Source organism: Ruditapes philippinarum, unplaced genomic scaffold, assembly GCF_026571515.1.
Source record: "Ruditapes philippinarum isolate M1 unplaced genomic scaffold, ASM2657151v2 ctg4181_1_1_1_1, whole genome shotgun sequence".
Classification (NCBI taxonomy): Eukaryota; Metazoa; Mollusca; class Bivalvia; order Venerida; family Veneridae; genus Ruditapes; species Ruditapes philippinarum.
In genome coordinates this window covers 1-14,602 of record NW_026867173.1, presented here as the reverse complement: position 1 = coordinate 14,602, position 14,602 = coordinate 1, and the positions used below count along the sequence as shown (strand labels likewise).

The 14,602-nt window shown below is 31.6% G+C and overlaps 2 protein-coding genes across 2 annotated transcripts; one reads left to right on the top strand and one right to left on the bottom strand.

Moving 5' to 3' along the window:
* Positions 1-2,169: 2,169 nt before the first annotated feature.
* LOC132735140 (uncharacterized) lies at positions 2,170-7,862 on the bottom strand. The gene is made up of 5 exons (XM_060722039.1): positions 7,316-7,862; positions 5,181-5,268; positions 4,090-4,764; positions 3,542-3,790; positions 2,170-2,725 (listed from the first exon to the last, which is right to left on the bottom strand). Exons 2-5 carry the CDS (start codon positions 5,183-5,185, stop codon positions 2,170-2,172), a joined length of 1,485 nt encoding a protein of 494 aa, XP_060578022.1. The 5' UTR covers positions 5,186-5,268; positions 7,316-7,862.
* Positions 7,831-13,709, top strand: LOC132735144 (phenylalanine--tRNA ligase beta subunit-like). Its single transcript, XM_060722045.1, has 8 exons — positions 7,831-7,892; positions 9,428-9,437; positions 9,795-9,854; positions 10,765-10,820; positions 11,661-11,811; positions 12,263-12,371; positions 12,763-12,895; positions 13,621-13,709. Exons 1-8 carry the CDS (start codon positions 7,831-7,833, stop codon positions 13,679-13,681), a joined length of 642 nt encoding a protein of 213 aa, XP_060578028.1. The 3' UTR covers positions 13,682-13,709.
* The last annotated feature ends 893 nt before the right edge of the window (positions 13,710-14,602 follow it).

Below are 14,602 nucleotides of genomic sequence, written 5' to 3'. Positions count from 1 at the left end.
AAGTGACAGGGTGAGCTTTTGTGATCACTTTTTGCCAGACGTACATAAATTTTTACTTTAAACAACATCTCCTCATAAACCACTAAGCCAATTTCATCCAAACTTTGGTTGTCACCTTTAAAATTTAATTCGAAAGAAAAAACTCAATTTATCTCCTTTTAAAAAACCCAAAGAGGTAGAGCTAAAATATTTGGCATGAAACAGCTTCTAGTGAGTGTTCAAATTTAAGCCTGTGGGTCAAAGATTGCGCCACCCCAGGAATCTTCAACCAAAAACTAAACACAGAGGATGTGCAGGAGTAGTTTCTTTCCCCTCAAGGTCAAGGTCATACAATTATATGACTTTTAACCCCTTTATGTATTTAATAATTACATCCACTTTGTAAACTCTTTTCCCCATGACAGTTTACAATAAAAGTTCATACCAGAGCCATCGCCAAAGGGAGCCATGCTGACCTTTTTTTAATATTTGAGTAATAGGAGTAGGTCATAGGGTAAAAAAGTAGGTCAAAATTCAATTCTGTGAGTTAAACTTTCCCCGTGTTACAAATGGTTGCATCTTCAAACAGACAAAAGTAGGTCATTAGGTCGAAACTAAAAACTGCATTTAAAACTTTCCCCATGGTCCAAATTTCAAGGCTCTAGCTTCAAAAATAAGAAAGGTCACTAGCCAAAGAAAGTAGGTCACATTATGTCAACATTCAATTCTGCTTCTTAAAATTTCTCCGTTGTCCAAATTTGAAAGCTCTACGTTCAAAAATGGGAAAGAATGTCAGTCACTAGGTCAAAATTCATTCTTTAACTAAATAATAACATGCGGAAAAAGTGGTTTAATCCTCAATTTCATTTCGATAACAAATCGATTACTTTGGCATAGTAAAAAACTTCAATTATGGAACTGTTGTATACTACTGTGCAAAAAGTATATTTCATATAAAAAATACTGCAAACTGCACAGGGTGCAATATGTTAAACTCGTTTTATTAGCTTATCTATTTAAAGAATATGAGAGCTATTGTAGTCGCCCCGGCGTCTGCGTTGGTTACAGTTTTTATCTCTATTGCTTGAGATATTCAATTGAAACTTACAATACTTATTCAGAGTAACAATGTACATCAGATTGACAAGTTGGATAACTCTGCCTACAATATTGACAGAATAATGCCCCTTTTTAACTTAAAAATTTTGGTTAAAGTTTTTTGTAAAGTCAAATATCTCAATTATTGCTTGAGATATTCAATTGAAACTTACAATACTTATTTATAGTAACAATGTACATCAGATTGACAAGTAGGATAACTCTGCCTATAATTTTTACAGAATTATGCCTCTTTATAACTTAGAAATTTTGGTTAAGGTTTTTTTGTAAAGTCAAATATCTCAATTATTGCTTGAGATATTCAATTGAAATTTACAATACTTTTAATAGTAACAATCAGTTTGCAAAATTGCATAACTCTGCCTGTAATATTTGCAGAATTATTTGCCCCTTTGAAACTTAGAAATTATGGTTAAAGGGCTTCAAAGATATTTACTTTACACATGTACTTAGTCATAATTGGATAGTCATAATTGTATGTCACTGACCAAGTTCCATAACTCTACTTGCATTTAGGCTGATTCATCTCCCCTTTACTACTTTGTCTCTTGGTTAATGTTAACATGCAAGTTTTACATATCTCAATAACTTAAAGATATTTATTTGAAACTTCACATATGCATTTAGAATCATAATTGTAGGTCACTGACCAAGATCCATGATTCTATCTTGCATTTAGGCTGATTTTTCTCCCCTTTTTTAACTTAGAAACTCATGATAAATTTTTGCTTGTAAGCTGTTATCTCCATAACTACTGAAGAGTTGTTTGTGCCTTTTTTGGGACATTTTATGCATTCATAATAATAAAGCAGTGATTTACATGATAAAACATCTTAATAACAAGCCTTTGTACCTTTTCGGTCAATTTTATGTATTCATAGGTAATGAGCATTATTATACTCAATAAAAAACCCTGTGACAATTTTTGAATAGTCGAGGCAATACTGTCCTTCGACAGTTCTTGTTTTGATTGAACAGATTTAATTAAAGGTGAAATTTATTTAATTGAAAAAAATATTCTTCTTAAGTTTCATTTAAACTTTACTTTTTGACTATACACAATCCTTCAGACTAAATTATATCCCAATAACAAACAACAAAACAATAACAAAATATGTCCATTTGCGGGAATTGAAACCACAACTTAGAACAAGTGTTAAAGAATGTAAACAAAGTGGCCAAAAGGTTGTGTAAAAACAAGTTAAGGTGAGAAAACATGACCCAATATAGAGCCCAACAAACACTTAAACCAAGATATTTTGAACAGACAGTAATGGAGGCAAAAATATTGTGACTTCCCAATATTTTAGAGAGACATAATCTTATAGCTCTGTTAATGTTGATCATCACATAATGTAAACTTACCTGTCCATCATTCGGTGGATGTCTGGAAGTCATCCATAACTGTAGCGGAGTGCGGTTATTTTCCGTTCTGAGTGGACGCCGCCGTAATGCCTCTGCAAATCTATCTAAATGGGTTTGTATCCGCTGAAGAAAGACAAGGTGAAGTATCATGATGTGCACCTCATTGGTTGGATCCAGCATTCTTTCATCTTCAAGCTGATGGAAAATGTTATAGTAGAAGCTTGTAACGCCAGCCCACACTTCTCTCCATAACCGTTCTATCCTGAAATGTTTATAGGACCACATATCAAATGATTTTAACTACAGAACATAACACATGCCCTTCCGGATAGTTTTATGAAAATCCCTTAAGCCTTTGGATCATACAGATCGAAAACAATTTTAACCCTTGACCCATGAGTGTGACCTTGACCTTGGGTAATATGTTGCCCCAAGAATTTCAGGGAGGGGGGGGGGACAAAACTATATTGTCAAGCTATGTATTACAATATTACAGCTTGAAATGCAAGTGAGGCAGTTCCTGTAGGACGGGAGTTTGCCAAATATTTAATGAAACATCAATATTTATAAAACAATGGTGGTTTATGTCCTCAGGAAGATGGAACCAAAATATAGGTTACATATCATGAATTTACAAAGTACATGTATTTACAAAGTACATGTGGAAATGCCTATTCATGGTGCATATTACTGCAATATTTTTATAATGAAATTCATGGTCATACCTCTTAATATTTTGAAGCGGCTTATTCCAGTCGGTAAAAAATGAATTCCTTCTAGTTACTTTGAATAGTCAAGAAAATATACACAGAAAGTTCTTGCATGATAGACTTGCTTTAAACACACATTTTACAATCCATGAGTTTTCAAGATATATTACAGTCATGTGCAAAACACCTTACCTTCAATCCTTGAAGTATGAGCTCTAAAAATTAAAGCCTTTTAAATAAACTTCAATTTATGTTTTCAAGGCCATTTTCTAGGTTATTTGCAAATCTTTAAAACATTTGAGTCATAATGAGTACTTTTTAAGCATTGGTATATTAAGTTCGAGTTGTATAATACAGATATCACAAACCTTTGATTGTGAACAGACCTTCCGGCAATAAAAGGTCTATTAATTGAAGATTGATGTTCAACCATGTACTGTGCAACCAACACATTTTCTCCCCCCTTGTCGGATCGAACCCTTTTAGGCAAACCAAACAGCTGAACAGCCCCTAAAAATGCACGCAGAACAGTTTCTGCTCTGTTATTATTCCCAACATTGAGAAAAACTGGGAGCCTGGAGTAGCCATCTATTCCCCCATGTATAACAAGACGCCATCTGTAAAAATGATGTATATCATAAAAACTAGGAAGAACCATAATACTAAATACATGTCATTACAGTAATCTAAAAGTGTAATATGTAAAATTCAATCACTTCTCAAAACAATTTTCATACATCGTATTGTTAATAAAGTTAGCATTTTCTGTGCAAAAAGATGGTATTTCAAAGGTGTATAGAGTTACTTCAAAGTAGTCATTTTATTTTTAATACCAAAAATATTTCAAAAACTGTAAAAGTCCAGTCAAAACTCTTCATCATTTTATTGTCTTAATGGTATTGTACAGGGAACAAACCTTATTAACTTGTGATTTCCATCAATGTGCCAAAGGGCTTGAGGACCACTGACAGAATATGTTCTTCTTTGTATTCTACAGGATGTAAGGAAGACTTTACGAAATAAAACACCACAAGGATCACACTCTCTTACAGTCTGCCTCACTCTAGATTCCTGTACCTTAATTCCCTTTGAAAGTAAAAGGCTCTGAATTGTTCTGTACCCTACACATGGAAAGCTGGAACAGAGGTCTTGAACTTCTAGTCTTAAGTCATTGTCAGACAAATTACTATAGGTATCTCTGACTGACAGGTTATACTCCTCCATTCTTCTCTCAACTGTTCTCTTGCCAACATTAAACAATTCTGAAATATCCCTAATTTTCAAACCAATTTCTATAAGATTTTGTAGAGTTTCAGAAGGAATGTCATATTTTCTTCCTTGCTTTTTACAGGCCTTTACTTCTGAAACATCATTCTCAGTTGGTAACTGGTCTAAAATGTCGAGAGCATCTTGTACATATTTTATACAACTACTAATATTAGAGAAACTGGATAACTGTAACAAATATCTCAAAACCTCTTGTAGCTCATTTTTGATGTTAAATATACGGTCATTTTCTAAATTCTGAACAACATGAAGTATTTTCTGTCTGCAGAGATCTTTGATTTGAGACACTAGTTGTTGCTCAACACTGAAAATATAAAATTGTAGGAGTTTTATTCACTGCCTGGTAAGAATAAGTAACTACACACAAACCAAAAAAAAAAAATTAAGATTATCTAATCTGAATGAGTTATAGAGAGGATAAGAGCCCTTCTGATTTATTAAAATCAATTGTACATTAATTTAATCCCTGACATATTTCCAATGTCGGGTATATATGTTATAGCACAAGTATTTCAATGTAGCATGTTTTGGAAATGCATTCTGACTATTAATAGTCTTTACAAAATAGTACACTGTAAACAGGCAGAAGTGCGTAGATTTTTTTAATATCAGTCATTATCAATAATTATGCACCTTTACATCAATACTGAGTAACCCACACAAGTTTATATCAATCATTATTTTATTCCTAAAAATATTTATTAACCAGTTCATGCTTACTTCATGGCGATAACCTCCCTGGAAGTATTGAATAATGTTCAAGGCTTCTATATTATAAGTCAACAATTCACTGCTTCATTAAACACATCTGAAATAAATGAACTATGTAATTTAGATAACAATTACAATAACATAATATATCACCATATTTCCGTAGCACATTTGATGACAATCTCAAACAATCATCTCCCCTTAACAGTATTTATTTCATTTAACAGTAGTGAATACTTGTACATAAAGTCGTCCCTGCTGTACTGGGTCTTCTAGGATACTACGGTAATCCTTAAACATGCTACTTTGTACACATTGTGCCACCTTTCGACCGTTCCCTTATAAAAGTGAAAGTATCCCCAATTGACGCCTTTCAATTTGTAATTTATTTTGATCTAAATGATATGGATCTTTGTGTCCACTTACATACTGATGAGGTTACGATTGACTGTAAACCTAAACAAACACGAAATATAAAATAAGATTAGGGAGATAAATGTCAAATTGATTTATTTCCCTTGCATATAAATCCCAAAAATTTGGAAATGCCTTTCATTCATAAAAAAAAACAAAAAACAAATGCAGAACAGAATACGCCATGTATTAAATTACAAGGTGCATTTGAGCCGCGTCACGACAAAACCAACATAATGGGTTTGCGACCAGCATCCGCGCAGTCTGATCAGGATCCAAGCTGCTCGCTATCAGTTTCACTACTTGTTATATGGTTTGTAAGCGGATGTGCAGGCTGGTCTGGATCCATACTGGTGGCAAACCCATTATGTTGGTTTGTCGTGACGCGGCTCAAATGTTGACTAACTGGATGCTTACCAAGGTAGTGTCATTTTTAGAAATATTCAGTACAGAACTACAAAATGTGCTCGGAAATCATCATAGCCAGCAAAAAACTCTTATCGGATAAATTTCTTTTTGATATAACTGATAAGGTTGTCGTCTATGACACAGTAGGACATAAATTTGTTATCAAGTGTATCAAAAATGGTATTTACAGTTATACAAGTACTGCCTTGTTTTCAGTTAATGATTTAAAATAATTTTAACAAGTTACACATCAAGAAAATATTTTGAGATAGCTAAAGATACTTCAGCGAGCAGTTTTTATAGTAGTTTATATATATAAATATATATTACCAGACCTGTTAATGTCGCCTAACCAAGAAAATAAGAAAAGCGAGGCTATATCCTGGACTAGACCCCGGGGTCTAAACCAGGAGTATATATAAGGTTCATTCTGTTTTCTTTAGTATATTATAAACAAGTTTAAGACCATAGGGGTCTAATCCAGGAGATTGCCAAAAGGGGCAACACGAAATACCCAAATATTGCCCAAATATACCCAAATATTGCCCAAATATACCCAAATATTGCCCAATTATACTAAAAACAAATGTTTTATCCTAAAAAAGTGCGGTTTTTATCATGAATACAATATACACTTTCAATAAGATATAATCAACCATGTACATGTACCCAAATATACATTTCCCTTTCATTGTGTTTTGAACCAAAAAAAATAACATGGACACTTGTATATGATATGAAATTCCAACAAAATTACACCTTAAAAATGTAAGTGTAGACAACAAATATCATATCTTGATTTAAAATTGCAAATACATTCATAAAGAACCTATATGGTACTGTAGATAAGCATAAGTCACACCTTTATTCTTTACATTACCATCGTAACTGTCCATTTTCAACGAATGAATGAAAATTATAGCAGGCTAAGTCATATTATATTTAATAAATAATTATTTATTTCTCATTATAATCTATATTTTATACAAACAAATTAAATATTGCTATATTTGGGTATATTTGTGTATTTTGTGCCGCCGGCCAAAAGCGACATATAAAGTTATGGAAGCAAGAACTAATTTTGAGATTTCCATTACCATGGTGTACTGGTAGAATCAATTGTCCGTGCATAATAAAATTGGAGGCTGTTAAATTAAATATAAAAGATAAAAAATAAGTTGTGAAATGGGTGTTTGTCCGGTAATACCTACTATCCGGTAATATTTCGCAAGCTATTTCATGTCGAAATTATAATTCCATGTTCGACAGTGCGAATTTCAGACAGTCGCAAAAAAAATGACAGAAACACAGTTTTAACATACCTTACATATCGTAGCTTCTCAAACAGCTTCTCAAAACTGGAAATATCGTTGTAAAAGTTTTTTCGTACGTTTTCTGTCATGCAACTGCCACGACAAATCACATTTTATTTGTACACCGGCTTGGGGAGCGGTTATTGTTTACAGATGTTTCACGAGTTATCTCCCATCAATTAAAAGGGCCCATTTTAGCGCATACAAATAATAAACAACACGTTATGTTTCAAGTACAATGTGTCAATTAGATGAAAATGCTTATCATACATTTCCATGAATGTTGCATGTTTACGGAAGATAAAGTAAATGTTCTCACAATAAAAAAGTTATTAAATTCTTCAACGCTACAATTCAATAATGCCAAACTAATTATCATATTGCAATAATAGAATTAATGTGAAAAGGAAAATGCACATATAACAACGCCAAATTAATTAAAATCACCTTTTAAAAATAACAAATATGTAATAATAAATATCAAAGTAAAAAATGAATTACATGTTTTAATGTAATAAAGCATAATGCGTGAACTGGCGGATATCCCCTTCCATAGGTATAAGGCTGTGGCACCATCATCTGCAGCGTAAGATTCTGCCAGCCTTAAGTTTATACTTAGAAGATTCTTGTCATAAAATAAGGTATTGAAAGTCCCCAGTTTTTTTTCTACACTATTTATCTACATTGCTTAAATTTGCAGCCATTTTTGAGGGGTAGTCAAATTTCTATATAAATGAAAACAGCAATAAGTAACTGATTTTGGTGAATTTACATATGATCGAAAATATATTTTGCGTAACTCGATGTTGGGTATTGAGATTAATAAAAAAATTCTGTGTGACATGATGTTAGGTTGTAAGATTCATGAACAGTTTTGTGTAATTGATGTTAGGGTGTTAGATTTATGAACAGTGGCGGCATGGCCGAGTGGTTAACGTGTCGGACTAGTAATCTAATGATCGCTAGCCGCATGGGTTCAAACCCCGTCAAGGGCAAGTCGCTGTTTCCTTGAGCAAGACACTTTACATTCATTGCTCAGTACTGGTTGGTTCCAGGAACGGATTCGAAAGTGTGTCTATAAGCTTATAGCTTCCTACACAATCGAACTAAAATAAATTCTGTATAAACCAAACAGTTTTGTGTAATTGATGTTAGGTTGTTAGATTTATAAACAGTTTTGTGTAATTGATGTTAGATTGTAAGATTTATAAACAGTATTGTGTAATTGATGTTAGGTTGTTAGATTTATAAACAGTTTTGTGTTATTGATGTTAGGTTGTTAGATTTATAAACAGTTTTGTGTAATTGATGTTAGGTTGTTAGATTTATAAACAGTTTTGTGTAATTGATGTTAGGTTGTTAGATTTATAAACAGTTTTTTTGTAATTGATGTTAGGTTGTAAGATTTATAAACAGTTTTGTGTAATTGATGTTAGGTTATAAGATTTATAAACATTTTTGTGTAATTGATGTTAGGTTGTTAGATTTATGAACAGTTTTGTGTAATTGATGTTATGTTAGAGTGTTAGATTTATGAACATTTTTGTCTAATTTATGTTAGGGTGTTAGATTTATGAACAGTTTTGTGTAATTGATGTTAGGTTGTTAGATTTATAAACAGTTTTGTGTAATTGATGTTAGGTTGTAAGATTTATGAACAGTTTTGTGTAATTGATGTTAGGTTATAAGATTTGTAAACATTTTTGTGTAATTGATGTTAGGTTGTTAGATTTATAAACAGTTTTGTGTAATTGATGTTAGGTTGTTAGATTTATAAACAGTTTTGTGTAATTGATGTTAGGTTGTAAGATTTATAAACAGTTTTGTGTAATTGATGTTAGGTTGTTAGATTTATAAACAGTTTTGTGTAATTGATGTTAGGTTGTTAGATTTATAAACAGTTTTGTATAATTGATGTTAGGTTGTTAGATTTATAAACAGTTTTGTGTAATTAATGTTAGGTTGTTAGATTTATAAACAGTTTTGTGTAATTGATGTTAGGTTATAAGATTTGTAAACAGTTTTGTGTAATTGATGTTAGGTTGTAAGATTTATAAACATTTTTTTGTAATTAATGTTAGGTTGTTAGATTTATAAACAGTTTTGTGTAATTGATGTTAGGTTGTTAGATGTATGAACAGTTTTGTGTAATTGATGTTAGGTTGTAAGATTTATAAACAGTTTTGTGTAATTGATGTTAGGTTGTTAGATTCATAAACAAAGTTTCAGTGTGATACTGAGTAAGAAAACCATTATTGTAAAGTGTTAAAGACAGGAGGTTTTAAGATTTATAAAGAAATTTGCAGTGATACAAGATTTTCAGTTGGAAACTTTTTAAAAAGTTTTCATTGTGTAATTCGCTCACCAATACATCTATGAAATATTGTTTATCTGAATTTATGTTCTTGTTTGTATTTAAAGTTTTACTTGTACAGTAGTTACATGTAAGTAAGATAGTGCATAACAGAGCCAGTTGTTTGATTTTCAGACTGGTCAAGTACGTCCATTTGCCGTGGCAGCTGTACTGAGAAATATTAAATTTACCGAGGTATGTGATTTATAAGTCATAGTTCTCCATTTTGTTCAACATCTATATCATCAAGGAGCTAAAAATGATTCTGTTATTTAATAGATCAAAGGAAAAAAATTGTTTGGAAACACCCTTTTTTTTTTATCGGGGGTTGACCTCTTATCAAATTAGGGTCCTTTATTAAATTTAAATAAATACATTTGGCGTAGGGGTTTTTAAGACACTTGCCCTAAACCATTTGGGGGCTGCCCATTTGTTGGTTGAACCCTTGGGGAAATGGTTCTTATGTGAAGGACATCTACTATTTAAAAGAACATCGTTTTCAATCGGTGCTTTTCAGCCAGAAAAAATTGCTTGGGGCACCCAACATTTTCCTTTACCAGTTGCTGGGGGTCTGTTTAAAAGTTGGGAAATCAAATAAAAAATAAAGAAAAATTTTTTTAAAAAAATTTAAAAAAAGGGCGTTTTCTGTTAATCCCCTTTTATCTCCCTTTAAAAATGGCCCTGTTCATTTTTTATTTGGGTTAGGAGTTTTTACTAGTGGCAAAGGTTTGTTCATTATTGCACAGCAGTTTTCAAAGAATAAAATTATGTTTAACAGAGACATTAAGCCCAATTTTTCACTGTCAATTTGAGGTGAATTTGGTGTTTATTTAAAAAGATTGACTTTTTTAATAGTGTTTGAACAATACATTGATTGATAATTACATATGTTAACGTTAAAATATAAAAAGACTTATAAATTGAACATAACCGACAATTTCTGACAAGTAATTATCTGGGTCACAGGGGTTATTGATTACTCTGGTAAAGTTTATTTTAAGATTGAAAACAAATGTAACAAAATGTAAAGTGTTTTTAATTTTACTTGCACACTCACTACTTACTCTTGGATGAGCAAGATTTTTGATCATTGATTTATTTTCAGGATAGGTACAAAAGCTTCATAGACCTCCAAGATAAACTGCATCAAAATATTTGCAGGTATGTAAACAACTTTGTCTTAATATGAAAATATATGTTAAGTATTGTTAAAAAAAAGCTATATCATATCAGGTTGCTTACAGAAGAAAATAGCAAATGAAACGTCCATGGACAATTTATACATTCAATTCAATTTATTTATTCATGGACAATTTATACATTCAATTCAATTTATTCATTCGTAGACAATTTATATAATTAATTCAATTTATCTATTTGTGGACAATTTATATATTTAATTCAATTTATTTCATGGAAAATTCATATATTCAATTCAATTTAATCATTCATGGACAATTTATATATTCAATTCAATTTAATCATTCATGGACAATTTATCTATTTGTGGACAATTTATATATTCAATTCAACTTATTTCATGGACAATTTATATATTCAATTCAATTTATTTATTAATGGATAATTTATATATTCAATTCAACAATTCAATTTATTTATTAATGGATAATTTATATATTCAATTCATTTTATTCATGGACAATTCAGTTATCATTTAACTATGTAGAATTAAGTATGACTACCAGTATCTTTACACACCGGCTCCCGATAGGTCATTAAAAGCAAACTAAACCTATAAAAATATATACACATTTTAATATTCCTTAAACTTGGTTACTTGATAAAGAAAGTTGTTATGGTTATGGATGATGTTTCTTGTAAACCAGGCTAAATGAAAACTTGTAGTGATTATGTACAGTACCTGATATTTAAAAATACATAGCTTTTCCATGATCGTCTACCCGTTGGTGAGGTTTTGGTGCATAAATAGTGGAGAGATGCATCCATCAGTGACTTTAAAAATATTATTGCTTGTTTTAGGGTGAGAAAATTGGTTGCCATAGGAACGCACGACCTTGACACCATACAAGGACCATTCATATATGATGCTAAACCACCAGCAGATATCAAGTTCAAGGCATTGAATCAAACACAAGAAATGACGGCTGTAGAACTGATGAAACTTTACTCCGTAAGTCTGAGCTATGGCCAAGCAATTTACTCTTTATTCTTCAGTCATTTGTAAGGGTGTCGTGTTACCCATTTGGCCGGTTTAAGCCATAAACCGATCATAAAATTCATTAACCAAAAAATGAAATTAGTATTAACAGAGTCTGCAATTTTTATGTAATTTTGTTGCGATTAATGCTTCCGAGGGGTCACACTTTATCCAGATTTTTAGAAAGTTTTTTAATTTTTATTATTTTAAACATTAGCTTTGTTTTTTATGACAAGACAAGAAAAGTTAAAAATATTTAAAAAATCTAAGAATTTTTCTAGTATGTTTGGTTAAAATGTTTAACATGGTAATTAGGCTGTTAGACGTAAAAATGTTAGCATTATTGCTAACTGTGACACAATAATATCATTATTGGTTGTAGTGTAGATGATTAAAGATTGTATTGTATTTTAATAATATTTAGGGAGACAGTCATCTTAAGGCGTATTTACCTATCATCCAAGATAAACCAGTCTACCCAGTGATCTATGATAAAAATGGAGTTGTTTTGTCCATGCCTCCTATCATCAATGGTAAGTGTTTTTGTTATATTGTTATACAGTCATTCGATTCTCTGTAGTCTGAGGCTTGTGAAGCCTTAAAAAGTCCTTCGAAATTAAGTAGAGGCCTTAAAATGACCTTAAATTAAAAAAAAAAATTATCTGACCTATAAAAAAGACCTTAAAAAGTATTTAATTCTTGAGTTTGGGGCATAAATGTAATTTTTTAAAAACATAAACAAAGTTCTCGATATGAAAAATGTGATTCAGAAATCATGTCAGTTATTAGTGTATCATTTAACGGAGAAATTGGTAATTACTGGTTAGTTATCCAGGAAAGTCGGTTAGGTTGAACCAGTTTGCGGAGATGAAACCAAAAGGTGTTGAAATCGTCGTAAAATCCAAACAAACAATTCTACTTCAGGCGAGCATACAAAGATCACCCTAGAGACCAAGAACGTGTTTATAGAATGCACGGCAACAGATCTGACGAAGGCTAAGATAGTGCTGGACACCATTGTTACCATGTTCGGACAATATTGTGAGGAACCTTTTGTGTGAGTATTATAAAGTCATTTTTTCTTGAAGCCAAAATTTTTTGCAAAATCAACATTTCGGACAAATTTGCCAGGTTTAATGTTTGTGAATTCTCGAATTCTGGAATTTCTACTTTCACTTGTGTAAAATTATCATGGTAGTTACTTTTAGGTGATAGTTATTTTGTGAAATTGATCAGTTTTGAGGAGTGTAATTAACCCATTAAATTGATAAAAATGATATAAACTAGTGTAATAACACTTTGATATGAGGTCATTTGTGATATATATAATTCTAACACGCCTCACACTATTCCCCTATCAAACTGATAGGGGAATCAAGTGCATTATTTGTGTATGAACAAATCATGGGTAAAAAACGAGCAACCATGCTGTGAGGGGCTCTGTGAGCTACTTCCCTTGGGCCTTATATTGATATAAAGGAGAACTTCCAACCTATCGCACTGGCTCATCCATATTTGTGTAGATTCAATACTATATTTATTGAATAAAATCATATCATGCCTGCCTCTGACATGCACCAGAAGCTTATGTAATATGATTTTATTTAACTCGTTCAATAACTTAAGTATAAAATCTACACTCATTCAATAACCTTTTTGAAGTCTTATGTTGTGATTCAAACCCGTAGCCTTCATGTGCAAGCAGTTTAAAATCAATGAACGTGCCCGTCATGGCCACAGAGATCCATTTGTTATGATGTATGTTATGAATTTATTTTTTAGGATAGAGCAAGCTGAAGTCATACAGCCAGACGGTACTACAGTTGTTTATCCTGTAAGTTGAGATGATTTAAAGGCACTCCACTGAGGTTTTTGATATGCTGGAACTAGAAATAAATTTTTGAGAATAATGTTCCATCTGATTTTGGGTTAGACCAATAACTTGTTTGCAAAATTTCAGATCATTAGCTCTTTGCTTTTTTCCTGAATAATTATTTTAATTGTGAAAAATAACCAAAAATTGAAAATCGTTACAATGCTTTTCACTCCAATCTAGCTAGGAATAGCAAAGAAATATGATTTTCAGTTTATGTACGGGTATATTGTGTAATAATTTTTGGCATACTTTACTTTTTTAAGTGCCATAAGAAATTCAAATTTTATGTTTTTAGTCCTTTGGACCTCAGTGGAGTTCCTTTAAAAATAACCATATTATTATCACTTTGTCATTTATAAGATAATCCTGATTATTGCCAGTGTCTGTTTAAAAATAAACCTATTACCAGATTGACGTTTTGAAAATAAAACAGTTCCAGTTAAATAACAAGAAAAGCATTGATGCAAAGCATCAAAGGGCGACGCCAAAAGAATTTGATCCAGATTTGCACCTAAATACTTAACAAAAGATGTGTACTTTATAGCAGTACCATTACATGTGACCTGGAGGCTAGGGCCAGTTTAAGTTGAAACCTAAACCAATAAAGAACAGACTCTGTCTTGCCAAGATGCAAAGACAATTTATAGTCAATTAAGCAATCTTATAAGACTCATGCTATAAGAAAGAATTTCTTCAGATTTATTTTACGAGACACAAGGATTCCTGAGTCATCAGCATATAATCACAGGCACGAGTATCGGACCTGGGAAGAAAAAATATGACCAGATGACCAGATTGATAAAAAAAACTGTGTTTATAAAAAACAGAAAAAAAAATGTAAATAATGATCCCCTTTAAAAAATATACTATCAACTATTTTGGTTTTTT

Coding starts and splice junctions, on each gene's coding strand:
- LOC132735140 (XM_060722039.1), bottom strand. Junction 3,791..4,089: donor GGAAATCACAAGTTAATAAG/GTTTGTTCCCTG, acceptor TCATTTTTACAG/ATGGCGTCTTGTTATACATG. Junction 2,726..3,541: donor AGGTCTGTTCACAATCAAAG/GTTTGTGATATC, acceptor TAAACATTTCAG/GATAGAACGGTTATGGAGAG.
- LOC132735144 (XM_060722045.1), top strand. CDS start 7,831: ATGCGTGAACTGGCGGATATCCCCTTCCATAGGTATAAGGCTGTGGCA. Junction 10,821..11,660: donor CTGCATCAAAATATTTGCAG/GTATGTAAACAA, acceptor TGCTTGTTTTAG/GGTGAGAAAATTGGTTGCCA. Junction 12,896..13,620: donor TATTGTGAGGAACCTTTTGT/GTGAGTATTATA, acceptor TTTATTTTTTAG/GATAGAGCAAGCTGAAGTCA.